This window comes from Zeugodacus cucurbitae, chromosome 6 (assembly GCF_028554725.1).
Source record: "Zeugodacus cucurbitae isolate PBARC_wt_2022May chromosome 6, idZeuCucr1.2, whole genome shotgun sequence".
In the NCBI taxonomy this organism is placed as follows: domain Eukaryota; kingdom Metazoa; phylum Arthropoda; class Insecta; order Diptera; family Tephritidae; genus Zeugodacus; species Zeugodacus cucurbitae.
This window is the reverse complement of record NC_071671.1, coordinates 20378577-20402922: the sequence shown is the minus strand read 5'-3', so window position 1 is coordinate 20402922 and position 24346 is coordinate 20378577. Positions and strand designations below refer to the sequence as shown.

The 24346-nt window shown below is 37.9% G+C and overlaps 1 protein-coding gene across 9 annotated transcripts in view; it reads left to right on the top strand.

Moving 5' to 3' along the window:
* LOC105214832 (protein kinase C, brain isozyme) overlaps positions 1-24346 on the top strand; it is a 110517-nt gene that overhangs the window by 34519 nt on the left and 51652 nt on the right. For 7 of the 9 annotated variants that reach the window (XM_054233193.1, XM_054233192.1, XM_054233188.1 and 4 more), the window contains exon 3: positions 24008-24034. The exons of the other annotated variants lie outside the window; for them this stretch is intronic. In XM_054233193.1, coding sequence (XP_054089168.1) covers positions 24008-24034 — 27 coding nt within the window. The remainder of the gene's footprint in view (positions 1-24007; positions 24035-24346) is intronic. 9 annotated transcript variants of the gene reach the window in all.

Below are 24346 nucleotides of genomic sequence, written 5' to 3'. Positions count from 1 at the left end.
AACAAATTTAATAATAACTTCCTTCCATATAATAATAACTCTTTCCATTCAAGCTTCCCTAAAACATTTTTTTCACAGCAGCTTTTGTGTTCTCTTTTCTATTAGATCCTTATTTTATTTGTATATTTTCTAAAATAAATTTTAAGTATTAATATGATATACATACAGATTTTTATGTTAATCATATTATTTATCTCTTTTCTTTCTAGGTAAGTGAGACGCTACATTTCCATCAAGTAAAACGAGTTAAGTCTAAACTGTATGTATTACCGCGTAGTTGTCTCATAACTATAAATGTATGTAGTACGGCTCGATTTCAAGCATTTACATGTAATACATCTTTCGGTAAGTGTATACTCAATATCAAGCATTTTAATTTACATACATATAAGGTTTATAAAAATAAAAATTTAAATGGAAGTATTGTTAAATATATTCTTCTTCAGTTGCACTCAGTATCTTTTAGAAGGGGTACCACGTCATTCATAGACTGAATAAAATATTTGATGATCATACTTGAAACTCTTACTGTTCAATTAACATTGTTATAACACTTTTATTCTTAAACCAATTCTTAGAAATATGGACCCCATATAACCTTGGAACATAGCTTAATTGAGTGCAACATTTTTTGGGTCCACTAAAGTTGTCTTACTTTACTTTGATTATCGGCTTAAACTAATTAGATTTGATGTTAAGCAAAAGAAATATATTTGTTTACGCTTTCTGAGTATTACGAAGAACTATTGGATATGGTGCAGCCCTATGCATTCTATATTAGATTAGATTAGATTATATTGTGAGGATTGCACCGCGACCTAAGGTCTATTGTGCCCTCTCCAGTTATCACAGCACCCACTCCAACCCCGTCACGTTAAGAAATCTTAACAGTGTTGCAGGGCTGATGCATGCGATACTTCCTCTTTGGGGATAAAGAGCCCCAATTGTCTGCCCCCTTTCCTTCGCGATCGCCGGGCAGTCAAGGAGTAGGTGCTCTGGTGTCTCCGCCTCTGAATCACAAAATCGGCAAAGATCCGACGAGTGGATTCCCATTTTGTGCAGATGACACCGTAGTCTGCAGTGGTCGGTATATAGTGCCACTAATTGTCTCAGTTTGTACCTGGGGTGCGCCATTAACTGTTTGAATCTTTTCAGATTGTATCCTCCCAGGAACAGTTTGGAGTGACGAAGTCCCTGCGTGTGCAACCAACAGCGATTCCTGCTTGCTGCCTCCTCCTCTTTCAGGCGGGTTGTAAGAACATGCCGACCAACCGCAATAAAGGGCTCTGGCCCGATTGGGTTGGTGGCCGCGGCCTTCCTTACTAGTTGGTCCGCGAATTCGTTTCCCTGTATTCCTTTATGCCCTGGAACAAACCACGCTAGGGTTATGCTGTTATATCTGCAAATCCTGTTCAAAGTATCTATGCAGTCCATGACCAGCCCCGAGTCCACCTCGAAGGATGATAGTGCCTGAAGAGCTGCTTGGCTATCGCTGATAATGGCTATGCGTTCCTTATGATAGCCCCTGTCCAATATTACCTCTGCACACTTGGTAATGGCATAGACTTCAGCTTGGAAGATGCTGGGGAAATGGCCCATGGATAAAGACAGCTTCAGGCGTGGCCCCGTTATCCCGGCGCCTATACCAACTGCTGTCTTTGATCCGCCTGTGTACCATTGTTGTGTGCTTCTACTTATGAGTTCCTTGAGAGTTGAGTCCTCCCATTCCCTTTTGTTGGACATGACTGTTTTGAAACGTCTCACAAGATGAACCCTTTTGATGATATCGTCCCTCGGGAGGAGAGTCATTGGAAGCTTCCTACCGATGATATCCAATTGCCGGGCGCTTAACATCCTGCTGTTTCCTAAACCTGGCCTTGTTAGGGCCAGTAAGGTCTTATTGACCATAGTGCCAACCACCAAATGAAGTGGGGTAAGGTTTAGGATTGCTTCCAAAGCTGCAGTTGGACACGCGCGCATAGCACCAGTGATGCATATACAAGCCAACCGCTGTAGCTTGACCAGCTGCTTTTCAGCTGTGGCCAGGGAGATCCTTGAAGACCAGACCACCGCTCCATAAGTGGTTACAGGCCTCACTATCATGGTGTACATCCATCGCAGTATGTGCGGGCTACAGCCCCAGGTTTTGCCTGCTAGGCGTTTGCACACCATTAGTGCCTTGGTGGCCTTCGCAATCACGGAATCCACATGCTTCTTCCACCTCAGTTTCGTATCTAATAATACTCCAATATATTTTATTTCTTCTACCCTAGCTACCGCTTCGCCATTGAGTGTAATGGAACCCAGGGCTGGGAGCGATCTTCTTCTTGTGAAGGGGATAATGCCTGTTTTTGATGGATTGATGTTGAGTTCAACATTAATACACCATTTCCTCGCTAGAGTTAGTTCTCTTTGGACGATGTCTCCAAGAGTGCTTTCGAATTTGCCTCTGGCGATGATTACGATGTCATCCGCATATCCCTGACATCGTATTCCTTTTTCTGTTAGCACCTCTAATAGCTCGTCCACGACTAGACTCCACAGAAGCGGTGAGATAACCCCGCCTTGGGAACAGCCCTTTGTCGTGCCTAGACGTATACTGCGTGAGCCTATCTGCGTTTCTGTGATTCTTGTACTAAGAACTGCACTAACCCATCTTACGATCGATGGATCGATCCGCCTCCTTTTTAGGGCTCTAGTGACACTTGCGTGGGAGGTGTTATCAAACGCACCCTCTATGTCTAGAAAGGCACACAGGACCACCTCACCGGTCGCAAATGCATCCTCAACCTCCGATACCAAGCTGTACAGAGCCGTGTCAGTTGATCTACCAACTCTGTGGGCGTCTTGGCTCGAGTGTAACGGGTAAAGCTCTAATGCCACAGTTCTGATGTAGTTATCCACAATTTTTCCATGCCTTTCAGTAGGAAGGAGGTAAGACTGATTGGCCTGTATGATTTCGCCAAGGAGTAGTCACTCCTACCAACTTTCGGTATGAAGACTACCTGTGCGATTCTCCATTTTTTCGAGATGTAGGCATGTGCCAGACTATCTCTCATCAGCCTGACTAGGTGATTGAGGATATGTTCCTGACCATGCTGGAGCAGCGCTGGGAAAATACCATCTACCCCTGGTGATTTGTACTTCTTAAAAGTTCCTATGGCCCATCTTACTGAGTCGGTGGTAAAGACTTCCTTAGCCACCTTCCAGTCCAGTGGACCAGGCTTATGATCCTCCGTCCGGACTAGCTGTTCCGTAGGGATCGCACCTGGGAAGTGCGTCTCCAGCAGACATTTCGCCCTTTCCTCCAGACTTGTTGTGAACGTGCCATCAGGCTTCCTGATTGCTCACTTCGTCTCGATGGCTCCTTTGGTGAGGGCTTTGTGGAGCCTGGCTGCCGCAGGAGTTGAGGAAACGTTTTCACAAAATTTCCTGAAGTGATGAGAGTTTCTTGGACCACCATGGGTTTTTGTTTTTAACTTTCAGGGATGTCAGAGGGCAGCTTGCCTGAAGTGCATCTATTATGATGCTCTCCATAATAACAGCCCTATCTTCGATTCCCTGCATCCGCTTTCACCGCTGTTATACACAACACTCTCCGCGTTAAGTCCGAGAATATCGTTATATTTGGACCAATTCACGTTTCTTGGGTTCCGTACCTCTGTACGATTCCCAACAACTAACCCCACCTTGTATTTAATAATTCTGTGGTCGGACAAAGAGGGTTCTGTGGAGACTCTCCACTGAGTGATCAGACCATTTGCAAGGTGGTTACTGAGGGTAACATCTAGTACCTCTTCTCTAGCCCTTGTGACGAATGTTGGTTGGCAACCAACATCACTTATTTCTAGGTTGGTACTTAGTATGCCTGACGATTGGAATCTCAGTGTGCTCTGCCCAATCCATAAAAAGGGAGATCCCACAATCTGCGCCAATTACCGTGGGATCAGCCTCCTAAATATCGCATACAAGGTTCTATCGAGCGTATTGTGTGAAAGACTAAAGCCCACCGTCAACAAACTGATTGGACCTTATCAGTGTGGCTTTAGACCTGGAAAATCGACAACTGACCAGATATTCACCATGCGCCAAATCTTGGAAAAGACCCGAGAAAAGAGGATCGACACACACCACCTTTTTGTCGATTTTAAAGCTGCTTTCGACAGCACGAAAAGGAGTTGCCTTTACGCCGCGATGTCTGAATTTGGTATCCCCGCAAAACTAATACGGCTGTGTAAATTGACGTTGAGCAACACCAAAAGCTCCGTCATGATTGGGAAGGACCTCTCCGAGCCGTTCGATACCAAACGAGGTTTCAGACAAGGTGACTCACTATCGTGCGACTTCTTTAACCTGATGCTGGAAAAAATTATAAGAGCTGCAGAGCTAAACCGAGAAGGTACAATCTTCTACAAGAGTGTACAGCTCCTGGCGTACGCCGATGATATTGATATCATCGGAAGCAACAACCGCGCCGTTTGTTCTGCTTTTTCCCGCATGGATAAGGAGGCGAAGCGAATGGGTCTAGAGGTGAATGAGGACAAGACGAAATATCTCCTGTCATCAAACAAACAGTCGGCGCATTCGCGTCTTGGCTCCCACGTCACTGTTGACAGTCATAACTTCGAGGTCGTAGATAATTTCGTATACCTGGGAACCAGCATCAACAACACGAACAATGTCAGCCTCGAAATCCAGCGCAGAATAACTCTTGCCAACAGGTGCTACTTTGGACTGAGTAGGCAATTGAACAGTAAAGTCCTCTCTCGACGAACCAAAATCAAGCTCTACAAGTCGCTTATCATTCCCGTCCTGCTTTACGGTGCAGAAGCTTGGACGATGTCAACATCAGATGAGACGACACTAGGAGTTTTCGAGAGGAAAATTTTGCGCAAGATTTATGGTCCTCAGAACATTGGCAACGGCGAATACCGCAGACGATGGAACGATGAGCTGTACGAGTTATATGACGACATTGACATAGTTCAGCGAATAAAAAGACAGCGGCTACGCTGGCTAGGTCATGTTGTCCGAATGGACGAAAACACTCCAGCCCTGAAAGTGTTCGATGCAGTACCCGCCGGAGGAAGCCGAGGAAGGGGAAGGCCTCCACTCCGTTGGAGGGACCAGGTGGAGAGCGACCTGGTTACACTTGGGATCTCCAACTGGCGCCGAACTGCGAAGGAGAGAGACAGGTGGCGCACTATCGTCGATTCGGCTATAACCGGCTAAACGGTTGCAACGCCAATCACATACATACTTAGTATAAACTCCAATAGTGACTCACCTCTGTTATTGCAGCAGTCGACCAGCTTCTGTATTACATCTGGTGGTGCCACGGACGATTCACCCGGGAAGTAGGCTGAGGCAATGATTACCTCGCCCGCTGTGCAGTTGACCTGCACCGCTACGAGATCACTCGTTAGGAATTCTGAAAGACAGAAGAAGTCAATGCCTTTTCTTACCACAACACAGGCCTGGGTCTCTCACTAGAGAGATCCCAAATTACCTTTCTGTCTTTTTCTAAGAGGCCCTTTACCTCACCTCTGAAAGCCCACGGTTCCTGAATTAGGAGGGCACCCAAGTTATTCGATATGAACCTCTTCGAGATGACAGCCGAGGCTGCCATAGCTCTATGCAGGTTCACTTGGGTTATTGTCATGTGGGATCCGTCTATAGAACCAGCTCCTCCAGGAGTGGTTCCTTCTCCTCGCAGGTTTTGTCAACTTGCATGGCCTCAGGGCAATCCTTTTTTGGCGGATTTTCGCATATTACTCATCATCGATGCCGATATTAAGCCTGAGCCCCGCCTCCTCATCGGTACTACTGATAACTCTCCAAGCTGAGAGGTTCAGACCTTCGTTCTGCGCTTTCAGCAGACCAAAAACATAGTCTGTGGTCTTACCAACACATCTCGGAAGGAACACAGTCATGTTATACGTGCTCGGTATGTCGGCACCTCGCCTGGTGCATAGTACCGGTCCTTTCCATCCTACTAGGCGCGGAGCAGTCTCCGCCAGCCAGGATGCCGTTTGCTCGTCTCTGCAGTCAATCAGCAGTAGCCCTGATCGGAAAAAGATGCCCGAGAAAGTTAAAGGATATTTCCACCCTTTAAGCGCCTCATCCATGATGACCTCTTGCAGGGTGGTCAGCATTTCTGCTTCCATGGCCTCAGCCGGATAATTGGATGGAAGAACCGCCATCCTGATGCTTTTAAGGGCATCGGAGTAGCGGCCGCCATCCCCAACTTGGGCACTGCTGCCTTGTGTGTCTGTCCACTCCTCGACCCAGTAGGAGGGAGTTTTGAGCGCGCCTAAGACCTTTTGTTGTCCGGCTCATTTGGTGTAATGTGGTAGACCTATCGGTGTGGGACTTCCCACTGTCCGAGACAACGCCCCTGTCTCGCTCCAGAGTGTGAGCCCTGGCTTCACTGGGCGATTTGCCTTTGCTAAAGTACCTAAGGTACCACTTTACGCTGGCCCCACTCATTCCAGCCCTCATTGGGTTATCATAGCCCCCTGGGCAACCGTCAGCCGGGATTTGAATAGGTTTGGACCTTCTCCGATTTCTAGTCCTTTTCCGGCTATTACTAGGCGGCGTAGTTTGTCGTGATACCTCTTCTGCCCTCTTACTAGTAGAGGGAGCCTCATAATCGTCCCTGGCATGTTCCTCGAAGAGATCTCTCTCCTCAGAGGTTAGTCGTTCCAAGAATTGCCGACGTTTGACACCAGCCGCTCCTGGAGTGCGAGTACCTTCACCCTTAGCTGCCTCCTTAGGCGTTGCTACAGGGTTGATCGGTTTTCGTTTTTGACTTTTATCTTGTCCTTTTACGTCGCCAGTGTCGTTTCCTTTAGGGGTATTGTCATTTTTGTTAGTTGTGTTTTTGTTGTTGTTCTGAAGGGGAACTTACGGTCCACCGCGCCAGCGCCCCATAGCGCGGTAAGGCCACAGTTACTTCCCAAGGCGGCCCGGTATTGGGAAGGCTCCGTAATACTACAGCCGAATTTACCTCCCGGCTGCAAATCATCCAATGGGCATGGTACGCATAACCACCCGGATTGGGAGGTGGTAGCTCTTGGTCACCGGACACCGCTCCACCTAGGCGGGGCGAATGTCCGGCTAAGCCTCTGCACCAACGACAAGGTGACTACCATCGCAAGAGGAGGCATTCTATATAGTCGGACTCTTTTTATACTCTCGCAACAAAGTTGCTAGCAACAAAGTCGCTAAACGAGTATTATAGTTTTGTTCACATAACGGTTGTTTGTAGGGTTTCCAACTTCCAATGTACTTTATACCATATATATGCCGAATATGTTTGTCAAATTGTTTGTTATATTAATAAAATTGAATAAATAAATTGCGAGAGTATAAAATGTTCGGTCACAACCGAACTTAACCCTTCCTTATTTATTATATAATGAAGTTTTCAATTCGCGCAATTTTCGCACAATCTACCAAAAGAGACGCTACCGATACCACTTTGCATACATTTTGTTTTCAGTCTATGAAGTAATGGAAACTTTAAGTACAGTATTCTCGTATACCTATACACACATACAAACACGCTCACACAAGCATTAATGTCGTATTACAAGTGCACATTGATTTCTAATGATTTTTCCAGAGGTGTTTATTTGAGTGAAAATCGAATGAAAACAAACGAAGTTGCTACTCACGTGCGCAAATACAGCGCATGAACACTCACAAACATACAAACACTTAAATATAAACATATATGTATGTATATATGTATATGGAAATAAATAAATACACCATGCTGAGTTGCATAAGAATGCCAGCGGCAAAAATCAAACTGTTCAAGGGTACAATTGGGAACAGAGTGTATGAAAAATTACAGAAAAATCGTGAGGAAGTGTGTGCGTACACAATAACAATAGCATTGGCTTTAGCTATGTTAACAAGCACACATAGGTATTTTTTTTGTAGGCGTGCTTGTGTTTGTGAATATGCACGAACGTAGCGTTACACTTGTCCAATTACATATGTGTCAGCAAATAAGCTGCAAAGCAAATGAAAATAAAGAAATAACAAAGCTGCTAGCAAACGCATGTACTACATACATACACATATAAGTGAAGGCTTGTCTGTTTACCGACTGCATGTGCATGTATGCAAATATGAATAGGAAAGACCTATAGAGTAAAGTAAATAAGCAAGCAACAGGAGATGTATTGAATGTTTTTAAAAACTCTTTTATGCATTTCTTTTGTAACATTATTGTTTTTATTTTTAATCTAACTGTGAACATATAGAGCCATATATTTTTGTGTGGCCACTGCCACGCCCACAAAATGGCGAAAACCGAAAACAGATATAGTGTCATAACTAAGCCATAAATAAAGCTATACAAGTAAAATTTGGAATAAAAGATCGGACTAGGAAGGGGCATATATGGATGTATTTTTTTAAGTTGGCGTGACCCCGCCCCTAAATAAGTTTTTTGTGAATATATCGCAAACAATTATATAAACCAAAGTTTCTGCCGTCGTTTCCCTTATGCACCCCACTATACACCATATATATATATATGGCGTAGAAACCGCTTTAAGCGATTATATCCGAATCCACAAGAGCGCGCTACTCGTTCCTCGTGAAGCCAGGTCACTTTGCACTTGGTCTTTCCACCGGAGTGGAAGTCGTCCCCTTCCGCGGCTTCCTCCAGCGGGTACTGCATCGAACACTTTCAGAGCTGGAGTGTTTTCATCCATTCGTACAACATGACCTAGCCAGCGTAGCCGCCTTGTTTTTATTCGCTGAACTATGTCAATGTCGTCGTATAACTCGTACAGCTCATCGTTCCATCGTCTGCGGTATTCGCCGTTGCCAATGTTCAGAGGGCAATACGCTTCGGCGCCATACATCAGGACGGGAATAATGAGCTACTTGTAGAGTTTGATTTTTGTTCGTCGAGAGAGGACTTTACTTTGCAATTGCCTACTCAGTCCAAAGTAACACCTGTTGGCAAGAGTGATTCTGCGTTGGATTTCAAGGCTGACATTGTTGGTGTTGTTAACGCTGGTTCCCAGGTAGACGAAACTATCTACTACTTCAAAGTTATGACTGTCAACAGTGACGTGGGAGCCAAGACGCGAGTGCACTGACTGTTTGTTTGATGACAGGAGATATTTCGTCTTGTCCTCATTCACCACCAGACCCATACGGTTCGCTTCTTAAAAATAGTATACAAAACCTTAAAAAATACGACGAAATTTTTTAAATATCTATTTTTTATACATATTTATATGTGAGAGAAGTTGGCAACTCTATTCCAAGCCATTTGCAAGAGTGATAACATTCTTGAAAATTATAAAAATAAACTTTCACAATATTTAAAATAAGCAACACATTTTTACAATATTAATTTTTAATTAATACCAAAAGAAAACAAGTAAGGAAGGGCTAAGTTCGGGTGTAACCGAACATTTTATACTCTCGCAATTTATTTATTTTATTTATATTATATAATACACAATTTGACCCACATATTTGTCATATATATTGTATAAAGTCCATTGAAAGTTGGAAACCATAATATTAGGTTAGAAGCACCGAGGTCCATGTTCATGTTCGATATATGGGGCCTTGAAAACCTATGGTCCGATTTCGGCGATTTTTAGAATGGGGCTGCCACACTATAAACGTAGTATTTGTGCAAAGTTCTGCACCGATATCTTCACTAGTGCTTACTTTATATATTGTAAAGTAAACGATTCAGATCATAAGTGGGCGATGCCACGCCCGTTTTCCATTTTGTAAAAAAATCTGAGTGCAGCTTCTATCTGCCATTTCTTATGTGAAATTTAGTGTTTTTGACGTTTTTCCTTAGCGAGTTCATCCACTTTTTGTAATTTTTCCTAACTTTTATATGGGAGGTGAGCGTGGTTATTATCCGATTTCTTTCATTTTTGGACTGCATTAAGAAGTGGCTAAAAGAAACGTCTGAAAAAAGTTTGGTTTATATAGCTTTATTGATTTGCGAGATGTATACAAAAAACCTATTTAAGGGCGGGGCCACGCCCACTTCTTCAGAAAAATTACATCCAAATGTGCCCCTCCCTAATGCGATCCTGTGTTCCAAATTTTATTTTCATAACTTTATTTATGACACTGTATATGTTTTCGGTTTCCACCATTTTGTGGGTGTGGCAGTGAACCGATTTTGCCCATTTTCCAAAGCAACCTCCTCAGGGTGCCAAGGAATATGTGTTCCAAGTTTCATTAAGATATCTTAATTTTTACTCAATTTATCGCTTGCACGGACAGACGGACGGACATACATCCGGATTTCAAATCCACTCGTCAACCTGATCATTTATATATATATAACCCCATATCTAACTCTTTTATTTCTTGGTGACACAAACAACCGTTATGTGAACAAAACTATGATACTCTGTGCAACATGTTGCGAGAGTATAATTAACTGAAAATTCCAAAAATAGCATAAATAACATAAATTTCCACACATTCCACCATTGGAGTGTTCAACCCTTTCCAACCTCTCCATCTTAATCAAATTACTCATGCGGCCCATTCCCCAACAGAGTGCCTATCTCATTTCGGTAAATTACCACAATTGACTTTTGCACGCGAATTATTTATTCATGCCGTAGGCGTAATGCACGTCCTCTGCGCAGGTTTGTAGCTTTATGCTAATTACAGTGGTGGCAAATCGCAAAAAATAATAATTAAAAGAGTGATTAACAAAAAAGTGATTAATAATAAAAAATATTGATTCTACAACCTTTTATTTAATTACAAAGTGAAAAATATGTTTGCGTGACATTGTAGTGATGAATGACTGTGGGGAGGTAATTTTTATTTACTCGGCAGATGGGACTGCTGTCATTAACTTTCCGTAAGACTAAATATTTAGAACTTAAATTTACTTGATAAGTGACACAACGTGTGATGTATGCTTGGCATTCCTATTTCCCAAACTTATTCAACTTAATTAAAAACCAATGGCTTTACTGTCAAACAGTTATTATGGTCATTCGTACTACTTTTACTATATGAATATATATCACTTACATATTTGTATATTTCGTACAAATAAATTATTCAGCCATATGTTAGCAGTCACGTTACCACACACTTATGCATACATATCGGCTTATTAATAAAAACACTCTGGCGAATGAGTACCTTGGCTACATGTGTGCATTAATTCTCATATATGTATGTACTTACAGCACAAAGTATATTAGATATATACACACATATGTATGTACATATCTATGTTTCCTTACATAGTTACATAGGCATAACAAGCATTATGTGTCAGTCTCATCTTCATATTCAATAAGCGAAGAGATCAAACAAAGCGTAAAAAACTGCAGATAAAGTAACTGCTTGGAAAACATTTATGTAACAGGTAAATAGGATAAGACGGAACAGAGTGCAATAAAAGAGGAATAGAAAAAATGTCTACATATGTGTTGAGAAGAAATTTTGACTATAATATTCAGCGAATTGAAAGAGATGAGAAAGTAAATATAAAACAAGTAAGGAAGGGCTAAGTTCGGGTGTAACCGATCATTTTATACTCTCGCAATTTATTTATTTAACTTTATTTATATTATATAATACACAATTTGACCCACTTATTCGTCATATATATTGAATAAAGTCCATTGAAAGTTGGAAACCATAATATTAGGTTAGAAGCACCGAGGTCCTCGTGTTCGATATATGGGGCCTTAAAAACCTATGGTCCGATTTCGGCGATTTTTAGAATGGGGCTGCCACACTATAAACATAGTATTTGTGCAGAGTTCTGCACCGATATCTTCACTAGGGCTTACTTTATATATTGTAATGTAAACGATTCAGATCGTCTTCAAAGTTCTGGTATATAGGAAGTTGGCGTGGTTGTGAAGCGATTCGGCCTATTTTCACAACATATCATTGGGATGTAAGGAAACTATTACAAACCAAGTTTCATTGAAATCGGTCGAGTAAGTCCTGAGATATGGTTTTTGACCCATAAGTAGGCGACGCCACGCCCATTTTCCATTTTGTGAAAAAAACTGTGTGCAGCTTCCATCTGCCATTTCTTATGTGAAATTTAGTGTTTCTGACGTTTTTCGTTAGTGAGATAAGCCACTTTTAGTAATTTTGAACCTAACCTTTGTATGGGCGGTTCGCGTGGTTATTATCCGATTTCTTTCATTTTTTGACTTTATTAAGAAGTGGCTAAAAAAACGACTGAAGAAAGTTTGGTTTATATAGCTCTATTAGTTTCCGAGATATGTACAAAAACCTATTAGGGGGCGGGGCCACGCCCACCTCCCCAAAAAAATTACATCCACATATGCTTCTTCCTAGTGCGATCCTTCATACCAAATTTTATTTCCATAGCTTTATTTATGGCTTAGTTATGGCACTGTATATGTTTTCGGTTTTCGCCATTTTGTGGGCGTGGCAGTGGTCCGATTTTGCTCATTTTCGAAGTAACCTTCCTATGGTGCCAAGAAATAAGTGTGCCAAGTTTCATCAAGATATCTGAATTTTTAGTCAAGTTACAGCTTGCACAGACAGACGGACAGACAGACATTAGGATTTGAACTCCACTCTTCACCCTGATCACTTTTATATATATAACCCTATATCTGACTCGTTTAGTTTTGGGTGTTACAAACTACCGTTATGTGAACAAAACTATAATACTCTCTAGCAACTTTGTTGTGAGAGTATAAAAATTGCAGTTAAGGGCAACCAACATAACAGTATATAATAATACATTATGTTCTTATACTTATACATATGTGTACTGTCAAATAAATAATTGCGGAATAAATTCAATATATTTTCGCTGAATTTCTCCTTCTACTTCATATTTATTTCTATTTATTTAATATCTTTCATAAACATTTTGTAGTCAACCAATAGCTTAATATCTCACATTAATTCCTTATGTTCAACATCAAAAATCAGAGGTGAGTTAGCTCACATTTATATGAGAGTACACAATTAATTAATTTCAGCATAAAAATCCTATCCCAAAAATAAAACTAGTTTAAATATTTAATAAAACTCTTAGAAGAAGTTCATAAAAAACTGTAACAAAAGGAGATTTTTATCCGACTAAGATCTACCAACTCAGTAAAATTCAAAGGTTAGGAGATTTAATTTATGCAGTTGTACTTTCAAATCGTAAATCTACTGAATTTTGGAAGACTTGTCTTCCACTAAGAGCATTTTTATTTCATTATCGCATATATTGTTGTAGGGACTCAATTGTAGTCATTTCTTGAAGAGAACGGTCTAGCGTTCTGGAATTCTAGAGTATACACAATTATTAACATTTTGGCTAAAAACTAATGAGTCTAGATATCTCGATCAAAGCAACCAAATCTCTAGAACAACTATATTAATATGTCCATTCGATTCATATTTTCCATTAATAAAGATTTTTAAATTCTGATGAAATTCTTTCAGTAAATTTTCTTATTTTATATCTTAATGTGTTTCATATTTAACCTAACCTCAACATTTCTATTAAATTTTAACACTCCATGTTGACAGCATTAAAAGATCTTTAACTCAACTTCCAACTTTCTGCTCTCTTACTTTCTGATAATTTTGTGTCCCTTCATGTTCTAATATTCGCACTTCTGTAACGGGTGATTTTTTTGAGGTTAGGATTTTCATGCATTAGTATTTGACAGATCACGTGGGATTTCAGACATGGTGTCAAAGAGAAAGATGCTCAGTATGCTTTGACATTTCATCATGAATAGACTTACTAACGAGCAACGCTTGCAAATCATTGAATTTTATTACCAAAATCAGTGTTCGGTTCGAAATGTGAAATCCGCTTTTTTATCGACAAATTTTGTTCAGCGATGAGGCTCATTTCTGGTTGAATGGCTACGTAAATAAGCAAAATTGCCGCATTTGGGGTGAAGAGCAACCAGAAGCCGTTCAAGAACTGCCCATGCATCCCGAAAAATGCACTGTTTGGTGTGGTTTGTACGCTGGATGCTGTTGGACGCAACGTTACGGTGAATGGCGATCGCTATCGTTCGATGCTAACAAACTTTTTGTTGCCAAAAATGGAAGAACTGAACTTGGTTGACATGTGGTTTCAACAAGATGGCGCTACATGCCACACAGCTCGCGATTCTATGGCCATTTTGAGGGAAAACTTCGGAGAACAATTCATCTCAAGAAATGGACCCGTAAGTTGGCCACCAAGATCATGCGATTTAACGCCTTTAGACTATTTTTTGTGGGGCTACGTCAAGTCTAAAGTCTACAGAAATAAGCCAGCAACTATTCCAGCTTTGGAAGACAACATTTCCGAAGAAATTCGGGCTATTCCGGCCGAAATGCTCGAAAAAGTTGCCCAAAATTGGACTTTCCGAATGGACCACCTAAGACGCAGCCGCGGTCAACATTTAAATGAAATTATCTTCAAAATTTCAAATAAAGAACCGATGAGATTTTGCAAATTTTATGCGTTTTTTTTTTTTAAAAAGTTATCAAGCTCTTAAAAAATCACCCTTTAGTAACTTCTTAAGCACTTTTTAAAGGACTTGCACTAAAACTGTGTAAAATTCATCGAAAAGTATCATTAGTAACACCACGCATTTAATTAATTAATACCAATCAACCACTGTATCAGTAGATACTTTTGCTTACTCTTCTCTACTCATCCTAATGAAGCTGCATTTCTGTTACAAAGTGCTTGCTCTGGACGAAACAACTAAACTCTACAAAAGCAAACAACTCTTATCTATCGAGATCAATATGCAAAAGCAAAGAAAAATAATATTAATTAATAACTTTTCTACTTTACGCCTTCCACCGGTTAAGCAGCATTTCAATAATAAATGATGGGACACTTAATGACACATGTCACGAAGTTATTAACACGTTGACTGCCAAGGCCTTTTTCTGAAAACTGTCCAAAAATGACATTTTGATTTTTTCACATTATATTACTAAAAACTCTATTTCTAGATCATTGGTATCATCAAAAATCAAAAATGATGTTTTTTGATGAGAAAAAGAACCTACGAGTTATCTCGTAGTTGGCGTCTGGGAAAGAACGCTACGAATTATCTCGTAGTAGGTAGGTCCTTTTTTTCCTAAAAAAACATAATTTTTGCTTTCTATAGTATTATGTTTTATAGTTATTATAATTTAAAAAAAGTTAGTTTTATAGTTATAAAATTAGCATAATTTTATTATTATATTCTTTCCTTTTAGATTTATAAACATTCTCTAAAATTACTGTTATAATTATCAAGAACCCAATACCTTTGTGTGGAAAATTGTTTTAAAAACTACTTTTGAGTTAATTTTTACATACATTTATTTATTTTTTTTTTTTAATAAAAAAAAGGTCACCGAAATTTTTTTTATTTTCCCAGAAGCCATTTATCGATACTAACACTATTATAATACGGTTTTACTCCTAGCTACACAAAAAGTGGTATTTTTAGGTAGTACGAGATAACTCGTAGTTGGCTTCCTGGAAGGGAAATCATACTACGAGTTATCTCGTAGTTGGCAGTCAACGTGTTAATCGGCCGATTGCTTAATTTCAAACTCATTTTATCTTAGTTCTCATATGCCAATTTATTTGTCAGATTAGCGTCAGCGCCTAAGGCATTAATTGAGTGAGTTTACTGATTTTATTCATCAACTTAATTAGTCAAATTTAGTATATCTTATGATAGTGTTGAAGGGGCCAAGTACGAAGACTAAGTTGTTGAAGAGTTTATGAAACGTTTGTTTAAGTCATAAATAAGTGTCTAAAGAGAGAGGGAAGGGGGTGTTAAAAGTAGACACAAGAGAGTTAAACCGATTTCTGATACGAGAATGTTGTTCCCTCTAACATATATTTATCTTTGCACATATTAAAAATATCACTCCTACGCCCTGTCAACTCGAATAATTCAAATAATTCATAAAATGAATTGATAAAATGATAAAATTTTTAGGTTATAAAAATTAAAGAATCACCTCATTGCGTCCAAAAAGCTTAAAATTAAAAGTATATTCGTGGAAAAAGCAATGTTCACAATCATACAAGTAAATAAAGCACATAAGCAAATTAACTCTGCACATGATTTTTATATGTTGTTGGCACACACTGTAAGCTTTAAGCACTTTATCGAATTTTCGGTATTTGCTATTTGTTGTACGTAGCAATATTTATTTATTTTCTCGCTCACAGCCAGCAATGTTTTCGTCTTCAAGCGTACAATTTGTATTACTCATACGACCTGACGGCCTACAATTTGTAGAGCTTGACATTGCATACAAAAAGCTGGAGGCTATTAAAATTGCTACCATCATTTGGCAACAAAAATTCGCGAAATTTCTTTAATGCAAGTGGAGAAAAAAATTATATTTATTTAAGAGAGTACTCGTATATAAAAAGCGCTTAAACCCATCAGTGTAGTTACTGTTAATTCATATTTTTTTACAAATGCACGACAATTTTGGCGTTTTTTGCTTATATATGTAATATATTTATTTAAAAATTACTCTTTATATTTATTTTTTGAATTTTTTATTTTATTGGATTTTTTAATTTTTTTCCTGTATTTTGCTACAATTTTAATGCTTTAAGCTAATGCTGCCAATTATTTGGAATGCATTTTCACATTTTCCAACATTTTTTCGCATAGTTTGTGCGTTTTTTCTGCTGTCCACGAGTAATCACTTTTCACCATCCTGTACAATTCATTAAGCAACATATTGCCAAACGAAAAGTAATTAAAAGGAAAATACGCGCGCGAATTGTGGCAGCAAAAATGGACAAATGAAGAGCACACTTTTAGTGAGTGAGAGCTCGATTTAATGAGCACACTTTTTCACAAACATACACACAAATAGAAACAGAAATACATATATATTTGCAGAAAAAATTACCCTTCCTTCAACTGCCATTTCAACTTTTTTTTGCTCAAATTTTATTTCACCGTCGCTGCATGACAGCCACTCACAACGCGTTTGCCAACACTATTCATTAAATAAATGAAACTAAAAAGGAAATAAAAGTACATTTGCAAGAAATCTGTTTCCGACACACTTTACAACAACATAAAACTACAACTAACTGCTTGTGTTGGTACCGTTAAAAGCTGTCTAAGTGAAACTAAAACATTTTCGAAGTTTTGCGCAAAATTTCTGAAATCAAATTAAGGCTGCAAAATTATGGAAGAGCAAAATTTGTTCAGAGAAGAGCTAAAATTGCCATGAAAACATATAATACCCACTAATGTACAAAAATAATAAATATTGGTTTGTATTTAAATGAGGAAATCAAAAAATTCCACTTTTAGAATAAATATGATATAAATATAAATATAATATATGAAAACTTAAGCTGAATGCTCATAGCGTCTATAAATCGGGGGAAGGTCCATGGGTAACCTATGTTCAGCTCTGGAAGTATTAGAACGGACTGTTCTTCTGACAAGATAATACAATAAAAATGACTGATGAAGTCTCCATCGAGTTTGGTACTAATCTAGAGGTCTTCATCCAGTCCAATAGAAATTTAGATGTTTCCAAACACTTGTAAGTTAATCAACGATTTCTGCTGTTTTCCAGCTCAATGTATCACAAGTAAGCGGAAACCCTTGCCAAAATAAGAATAGATGAATTTAATAAACTCACTCTGAAAGCAAAGTTCCAAAAAAAGCCTGCAAAGGGAAAAAATCGAAAAGCAAATTTAGCACTTTCACGACTGGAAGTCAACATATCTGCTCACATACTAAAGCTCCTATTTTCAATTTGATATGTTAGCTGCACAATTTCTTCTTTTTCCACCTAAACTACAAAATTTTAAAATTTTAAACATTTAATTAAATGGCTCACAGTAAAATTCATTCCTCTACACTTCAACACACACACAACCGCACCGATACAATGACGGCAATTCACATGCTTCAAGCTTCAATTTGACTACACTGTAGTATGAAACAATCAGGCAACAAGCAACTTAATTACCGCGTGGGGTGAGCCTGCAGTTGGCGGTTGTTGTTATTGCTATAGTTGCTGCAATATTTTCGCGCTTTTAAGCCTCCACAATACAACAACAGTGAAGAGAGTGTACACAACTGCCAGGAAAGCACCTCTGGGTGCCAAGTCAACTCACATGAACAAACGAACGCACACTCTCTCCCTCTCGCATGCAACTCTCCGGCTAACCTTTATTGCTTACCCACCTTTGCTTGCAGCTGTTGGTTGGGCAATGCCTGCATTTATCACGTGGGTTTGCTTATTTATTGCAATTGTTGTTGTTATTGTTTTTTATTACTTGTTTCTGTTGTTGCTTTCACTCACGTCACCAACCACAACAGCGTTGGCTTGACGCTGGCAAATATGACACATTTTTGACTTTTCCACGAAATTTCAATGTCCAGATTTCGATTCGTCGCTCACATTTGCTGTAATGGCTTTCGTATGTTGATAGTTTTTCGCGGGAGTGATTGACTTGGTTTTTTCTGGTGGTAAATTGTGACGAACAGAGCTCACGTCACAAAATATAATCAAAATTGCAGGACATTCGTCGTATCCAATTCAAATTCACTTGAAAAGAACTGAGTTCTGGTTAGAACCAAAAGAGACTCCAAACTAATGAAGAGCCTCTCGAACAGAATGACTTCAAGACTGATTAAGTGTTGCTCGATAATAGCGATTAGTGAGTCTGACATAGAACCCTAAGTAAGAGGATCTTCGCGAACCCCGATTTTATCAGTCAACAGGTGTTCCATAAGTTTATTTATTATCTTCAGAGTATAGTTACTTATCAGTTCGTCAGCTATGATATTTTTCGTAATGCCAGTAGGTTCTGCTACATAAAATTGAAGGCCTCAGCGGAAGAGATATAATTATATTATGTTCCTCTCACTTGAGGACCTCTGTGTTGAGACGAAACAGGCAATCAAGTCCGTTTTACAAATTCAGATATCATCTTAACAGTATCTTTCTTAGACAGTTCGACAATTCTGCTATTTTTCGTGATGTCCTGATTTTGGCTATTGAAAACTTAAGAATCTCAAGACAAGAGCGCTTCTTGGTAAGTTAGTTATTAGCACAACTCTTTCGGTTTCGACGCTATAATATGATAACAAGAACAAATCAGTGAGCGCTCAAGCTCAGTGAATATTCCTGCGAGAAAAATCAGGTTTTCAGGAGAGTTCCATAAGTTCAGATATTGTGTGCTTTCTAATCAATCGTCTACTGGCGATATTCTTATTGCCTTCCACATGAACTAGCAGCTGTACAGTCTTTTATCATTTTCTATGGAAGGCCGTCCAGTATAGAAGAGTTCAAAAGAATAGTTAGAGAATCAAGGTATTCAGAGATGACTCACGCTATAATCATTAAATGACCTCAAACATTAATTCCATAATATACTTTTTTGTTCCAACAAAGCATTACAAATAATATCTAAATCAGAGCGAAAAAAGGTGCTCAGAATTCTAGTAAGTTTTAGTTACGTAGAACCAATTGGGATGGAAACGGAATTGGATACTGAGGTTCGTCTATCAAAGAGTTCTTTACTAGATCTTTAAATCAAGTACATACAAATAAGCTAACTGAAGCTCTTTTTAGTTTGTGATTCTCCATTTAAATCTCTCCCGAAGTTCTATTGTAGTTAAGAAATGACAGCAAAAGTTTACAAATTCAATGGAAGAAAAGTATCCACGGAAGAAACTCAACCGAAGCCAACATTGATTTTAATTTCTTCATTGCCTGCTGTGGAGCTCACACCATGATATCATTTCGCTAAGCGCTTTATCTCTAGAATTCGTTTGCCGCATTAAGGTTTTTTCACGTGCAGAAGTTAAAAGTAAAAGCAGAACATTAAAATATGACTGACTGCTGACATAAAAGACCGGATGAAATGCAGAAGAAGTGTTAGTAGCACACGCACAAGTTAGATACAAGGCACAATGAGGCAGTACGCTTGCTTGCTGCATACCGACTTTCACCCTGCAGTGAATCTGAAAAGTTGGTAAGCAAGAGTGTACACCTCGACAATGGCAAAATGCAATGGGGCCAATGCAACAATAACGACTCAAGTAGTGTGTGGTATGATGTGTGAGTGCTTGTGCTTTCTTCTAGCATTCATGCACATTCAAACGTCTCGAAGGCGACAGCACTCTCTCTTCACTTGAAAGACTGCTTCGTTTGTGGAGTTGAAAGCTGTTTGCAAAAATCAGTTTGCACGTCTTGCAACCTTGCCATGCATGTGTGCTTCATCACTTGTTGCGCATTGTGGCGTAATGACACAAGCTGATTGTGGCCAGGTGTCGAGTTGAATTTAAGAATTATTTTGAAGTGAAAAGTTTAGAAAATGTGGATATGAGTGTGAGAAAAGCAATAATTGAAATAGATATGAGTATAAGTAGAATATGAATATTAATTCGAATATATTTATTAGTATTACTATGAATTTGAGTACGTTTATGAGTTGGAATAGAAATATGAGTATAAGTATGAATATGAGTATTAATATGAATATTAATTTAAATGCAATTAAGAGTCTAAATATGAGTATGTGTAGGACTTGGAATATGAGTATAAGTATGAATATGAATATGAGTATGAATATGAATACGAATATGAATATGTATATGAATATGAATATGAATATGAAGATGAATATGTATATGAATATGAATATGAATATGTATATGAATATGAATATGAATATGAATATGAATACGAATACGAATATAAATCCCAACATGAATATGAGTACCAATATGTGTCCCAAATTCAAATCTAACACTTTCGGGACTATCCATTCGCCAGCAACGACCTAAAAAGTTCTTTTTAACATCCACGCGCTAAGTATCCGCACCGTTACTCACCAAGCTTAATTGGGCTAATACAACCCTTCCGTCGACTAGAACATCACGCAAAATTTAATAAATTTCCGACTTAATGGTATTAAATTCTAATTTAGCGACGTGCAGCACAAAAATAAATGAAATTTACGCTGGCAATATACAAAATACAGTTAGCAACCAAGCACAGAACAACTTCAATCTAAAACAAAAAACTTAAAATACAGCACAAACAAGGATTAACAATAATGAGAACGCGTTGGAGCAGCTCCCTAATAGGGCTAACAACAACATACGTTTACACAGAGGAAACCACAACAACTCTTGTATATACAGAGCAATAGTTGGGAAGGACGCACCACGCGCTGCACTTCAAAATTAATTAAAAACTAAAATCCTTTACAGACAGCAGTGCTAAACAGCTAAATCGTATTTGGAGAGCACTACCACGTATATGTATGTATATACATACATGATTGTGTGTTTGTATGTTTGTAAACCAACCAACAACATCCAAGTACGTAAGTACTGCTGTTGACCGTCGCTGACTGTCCTGAAGTGTCGCTGACAAGGTCCACTCAAGTGGCATTGGACCTGCCAAATGTGACGAAAAAGAGATTAGAGTTGAACTGAGCGAATTATTGTTGTTGTTGCAACAAATTGTATAACGGAAATTTAATTTTGTTGCTTAGTTTCTATTTGCTATATTTGTGCTTGTTTTTGTTATTATTGTTGGCTATGCCTTGACTGACTGATTGATTGACTGTTGTGGAAATTGTGTGCGTTGAATTGTCACGACGCCTACTTGTATACAAAAGCATAAGCATTTAATTGAGGTTGAAATGTATGTATGTCCACAAAAGAGCAATTATTGCTTCTCTAACAGCCGGTTTCACGAAACAAATTTAAGTGAAAAATAATTAATTTCAGTTCCACCATTTGACTTAATTTTTATTTAAATGGTCACGCTTTGCCATTTAAATATTATTTAAATACTGTCATATGTAACCATGGTTACGCTTTTCTATCAGCTGAATTCCCATTTGTTTACCATTTTGACAAAGAAATACAATTTATTTGTTTACATAAATCAGCTGTTATTCTTACTAACATCCCTGCCTTTTAATTTTTTTGATGCCAAATGTCAATAATGGTGAAACGCAAGAAATTTAAGTGCAAAGTTAAATAAAAATTAAAATTAAAATTAAATGGAACTTAATTTTCAATTAAAAACTTTCGTGAAACCGGCTGTAAGAGTGGCTTAAATTTTGAATGGAAAGATATTTTCGAAACAAAAAACAAATAGTATGATAAATAGTATAGATTTGAGTATGAATATGAATATAAGTAGGAGTATGAGAAGGAGTATGAATATGAATATGAATATGAATATGAATATGAATATGAATACGAATATGAATATGGATATGAATATGAATATGAATATGAATATGAATATGAATATGGATATGAACGAATATATTTTCTTGATAAGAAATACAAAGTTTTGCCATTTCTATTTGTCAACTTAATTCCCCCTCACATTCCAAACAACAGCTTAGCCAGCTGATTTTCCATTCGAGCTGTGTCATCCACCCTTTCATTGCGGACATGAGTATTTATCCATGTACTTGTAAGCTAATCTATCTCTTGAACAAGCCAAGTGTGAACAAATTCTTAACCACATTTGACACTTTGGTGACAAGCTATTTAACGCCGTTGGCAACCGAAAGGAACATATCAGCCACACGCACTTGCCAAACAGCCAGTCAGCGAGCCAACTAGAATAGCCCGAACAAAGTAGCCAACACTATGCAATTAAATGATAAACGAGCGTATAAATCTGATATAACTGAAGCAAAGATAGTGGTGTTGGTGGCAATAAGCGTTTGTCATAACCATTACATTGTCACTTTCAATAAGACCATATGCCAGCTAACGGTTAAGCATATATAGCATCATCAATAATTGCGTTATTAATTTTTACAAGCACACAGCGCTGATAAGAATGAGGTACCGTAAACAATCAATGACGGAATGAATTTGTGAGGGAGATAACATGAAGGCTTATGTAAGCAAATATTAATATAAGAGTCTATGTATGAATATAAATATGCGGTGTAGTCAATAGTTATAATAAATCTTTTTCATTCCTTTTGACAGTGGACAATTTAATTAAAGCGTTAAGATTTGGGGACTTTCCTTATTATAGCGATCCGCCAAAATAATCACATAAATATGTGGAATTTATTTCTTTTTCCTCAATTAATTATTTATTACGAGAAATATATGAGTTCTAAATATAATAAAAACTTTCATTTGATTAATAATGGAATTATATTAGCATTACTTCAATTGATTACCAATTCAAAGTACAGTAAATTAATATTAAATCTAATAATTTATATGAATACTGAAATGTGTGGCCGCTGAAAGCTAAAGTCTAAGTAATGCACAATATTGTAATTATAGTAGCATAACTTCACAATAACCCATTACAAATACCGTAAACCTAAAAGAATATTGCCAATTTTTGGATAAGGGGAATATATGAGCGTTGTAAGTAATGAAAACTGATCAATAATGATTATATTAGCATTACTTTAAATAATTACAAATCTAAAGTATCAAATCTTTTTTCTCTTATATTAAATTTATTTTTTATTCGCTCATTTGCATTATATTTTGTGTAGCAAAGAAATTTATGAGCGCTAAAATAATAAATACTGAGAAGTAATGATTAATAACGGAATTATAATTGCATTACTTCAATTAATTACTACATTTTTGTTAATTTTTCTTTTTTTCTCTTCGTTCCTTACTTATTTAGAATACCAATAATTAAGATAACATACTGCCGAAGGGTTGAATTCAGAGATCATGTCTTGATTTCTGTGTTTTGGTTGCGATTTTTTTTTTTTTTTTTTTAAAATATTAGAAAGTAGAAACTAAAATGAGTAAACTTCTAATTTTCATAAATACATTCAAGCAATTATACTTCATTCTCTTCACAAACTGAACTCATCTACATTTTCGTCGATCATTTCTAACAGCTTGTGGTATAGCTATGGTTAGTAGTTTGGCAACTTTTTGGACTAAATTTCAAAATTTTTATTGACAAATTTTGTTTTTTTCTCAACTTTATTTATTTGCAGCGGTTATCAAGTGGGCTATCGATGGATGTAGGTATTATTATAAAATAATATTAAGTAAATATTTGAAAGCTATGTATATTTTTGAATAAAATTATAATAATTACTTCATAGATTTCCATTCGAGTACCAAATAATTACAATACTCAAATTTCATAACAACTCTTTGGCTCTTCATATATCGTTAATTCCATTTGCTTAACTTATTTCAAAACATTTGCAAAATATCTTTGAAATTCTTAAGCCCCATTGGCTTACAACACATTTCTTCTGCAGTACAGGATGCCTACAGTTATATTTATGTGCTGTGTCAGCTTACTAAGCATTTCAACAAAGCGATTT